The sequence below is a fragment of the Lathyrus oleraceus genome, chromosome 4 (assembly GCF_024323335.1).
Source record: "Lathyrus oleraceus cultivar Zhongwan6 chromosome 4, CAAS_Psat_ZW6_1.0, whole genome shotgun sequence".
NCBI classification, from domain to species: Eukaryota; Viridiplantae; Streptophyta; class Magnoliopsida; order Fabales; family Fabaceae; genus Lathyrus; species Lathyrus oleraceus.
In genome coordinates, this window is record NC_066582.1 from 411,152,780 (window position 1) to 411,155,425 (window position 2,646).

At 30.0% G+C, this 2,646-nt stretch overlaps 1 protein-coding gene across 1 annotated transcript; it reads right to left on the reverse strand.

Moving 5' to 3' along the window:
• Positions 1-886: 886 nt before the first annotated feature.
• LOC127137757 (uncharacterized mitochondrial protein AtMg00810-like) lies at positions 887-1,504 on the reverse strand. Its single transcript, XM_051064181.1, has 2 exons — positions 1,397-1,504; positions 887-1,285 (listed from the first exon to the last, which is right to left on the reverse strand). Exons 1-2 carry the CDS (start codon positions 1,502-1,504, stop codon positions 887-889), a joined length of 507 nt encoding a protein of 168 aa, XP_050920138.1.
• Positions 1,505-2,646: the final 1,142 nt, after the last annotated feature.

Here is a 2,646-nt window from a genome sequence, read left to right on the forward strand (position 1 = left end):
GGGTAAGTATGTGGTGTGTCTCTCACAAAGTGTGTTGCTCATTAAAAAAAATTCCCAAAATATAAAAATACTCCCTCGTTTTGATCCCGAATTGACCCAAATAGATGAGAGGTGGATTTTAATTCTCATGTAGAAAGTATATTTTTATGTGATAAGAACCTTTGTGAAGGAGTTGATGATTTGACTCTCCAAAGTGGTAGCCATTATTGAGTGAGACTTGTTGAATATTTTTTCAAACAAGTGATGATCTTTAGATCTTATCGCAAGTTATTGGAAAAAGAAAGAAGGTAAAAGTGAGATTTTGCGAGGAAACGAGGAGGAGACAATATTTGAGAAAAACACAATGAGAATACTTTAACTCTTTTTTATTTTCTTAAATGATATGTTCTTCCAATTTATAGACTTTAATAGAGATTTCTACGTACATTAATATATTATTCTACACACTTTAAGAAAGCGTTTTGCTCATTTCTCTTTACTTCATACAATTAATATTTATTTATATACGACCATTCTATTTCTACACCTCTAATGAACTTCCTTTGCATTATACTACTAAAACTAAAATGAGTATAACATATATTATTCTACACGTTTTAAGAATGAATTTTACACATTTCTCTTTACTTCATAAAATTAATACTTGTTTATATACTACCATTCTATTTCCACCTTTCTAACGAACTTCCTTTGCACCAAACTACTAAAACCAAACTAAGTATAACACTTGGTTAAACCAATTAGATCAAATCATGTTTATAATCAAACAGCTCTTAGGTGGACTTCAAGTAAATTTGATGAATTCTTAACTTGTATTTACAATGTAAGGAACTTATGAGTTTTATGGTATCTACAAACATCGACTAGAGATTTCAAGTCTCACTATTTAGTTGAGTTCACGTATATCGATGTAAACAATATAAGGAATATCGAGTCCGGTAATTGTAAGAAACGCCATGCTTCCAACTAAAGTACAATACAAAGTGAAATATAATAGAGAAAAACCATCATAGAGAGCATATTTCATATTTAATTCAAGAGAACTATATGTTATTCTAGTATCAGAAAGGCGAGCTTGTTTAAGAATGTTGGAACTATACTTGGATTGAGAGAGAATATAACCTTTAAGAGAGTAGGGAATTTCCATCCCCAATAAATAGAAAAGAGAACATAAACCCTTCATCTGAAACTGCTTGGTTAATTGTAATTTCCCATCAACATCATCAGTTGTAATAATTATATCATCAACATATAATAAGATTAAAATGCAACCATCAGAGGTGGTCTTGACAAACAAATCTCAATCATGATTACTAGAGAGGAAATTCGTAGATGTAATAATAGTTGTAAAAGTCTTAAACAAATTATGTGAAGATTGTTACAAATTATATATAACCCTCTTTAACTTACACATTTCCCCTTTATTATGAGCAACACCTGAAAGAGGTACTATATAAACTATCTCGTGCATACCATCATTTAAAAACATATTTTTAACATCCATTTTAAAAAAAATTCCACTAAATAACTAGTAAAACAACAATAAGTGTGCGAATAGTAGTCATCAAGGCCGTTGAAGCAAATGTTTCTTCATAATCCATGCCAGATTGTTGAAAGAATTTGTTAGCAATAAGACGTATTTTGTAGCCCTCAATTGACCCATCAGACTTAGTTTTGATTTTTTTATAACTATTGAGACCCAATAAAATGATTTCCAGAAGGAGAATGTATGGATTTATATGTTTGCTGGTATGAAGCTGATGATCTTGGTGTTAGCAACCTTACTGATGTTTTGATAACGATAACACTGATAAATGTTGAAGTCGATAGTGATATCATTTCAACTCTTTGATGATGATGATTAAATTGAAGACATCTCAAGCCCAATCAAATAGAACACTAAAAGTTCCATTAAAATGCTTATTTTATTGGCTCACTAGTAAAGAAACTTGAAAGCTTTAGAATTATGAAATAAAGGAAGTGTGAAAGCTCTACTGGTCATGTTTACCTGAGTGGCCAGAATCTTATGAATGTAGAAGAGTAACTCCTAAGATGATAAGGAAACTCACACACACATAATTAAAATACTTTTAAAGCCTCTCATTACATAAAAAAACCACTTAAAAATGTTTGTAAGGCTTAGTCAGTTGATTAGAGGACCGTCTGTTTGATTATGGGATGTTTTGTAACTGTCTAATCAATAAGATCATTGGCCTAATTGTTTAAATGATTCCTAATCAACTCCATAATTTATTATGACAGTCTATTAATGATTGGTAATGACTCTATATCAAAACTTTTCTTTTGGGATCATAATAATTTATTATTTGAAGCAACTAATTGACTAGCTTAATTGATTAGGTCATTAATTCGGCCAATGAATTGTTTTCATTTTGAGCCAAAAAAATTCCTATATGAAGGAGGCTTATCCTCACTTTATTTCACACCATAATTTAGAGTTTTCCTAATTCATTACAATTTATCTCTCTCTTTAAATATTTTCTTTCATCAAAATTGCCTTGTGAGTGAAAACTACTTCTGAGGAAAAAATTGTATTGGTCATGCCATTGTTTGTTATTTTAAAGAGTGTGATACTCTTGAAGAATTGAATTTGGTTCTTAAGAAAAATAATTAAATATCTATGTT

Excerpts from the sequence above, each read along its gene's own strand:
- LOC127137757 (XM_051064181.1), bottom strand. The coding sequence starts at position 1,504 with ATGGATGTTAAAAATATGTTTTTAAATGATGGTATGCACGAGATAGTT. Across the intron at positions 1,286-1,396 it reads AAATGTGTAAGTTAAAGAGG|ACCACCTCTGATGGTTGCAT; the intron begins GTTATATATAAT and ends TTGTTTGTCAAG.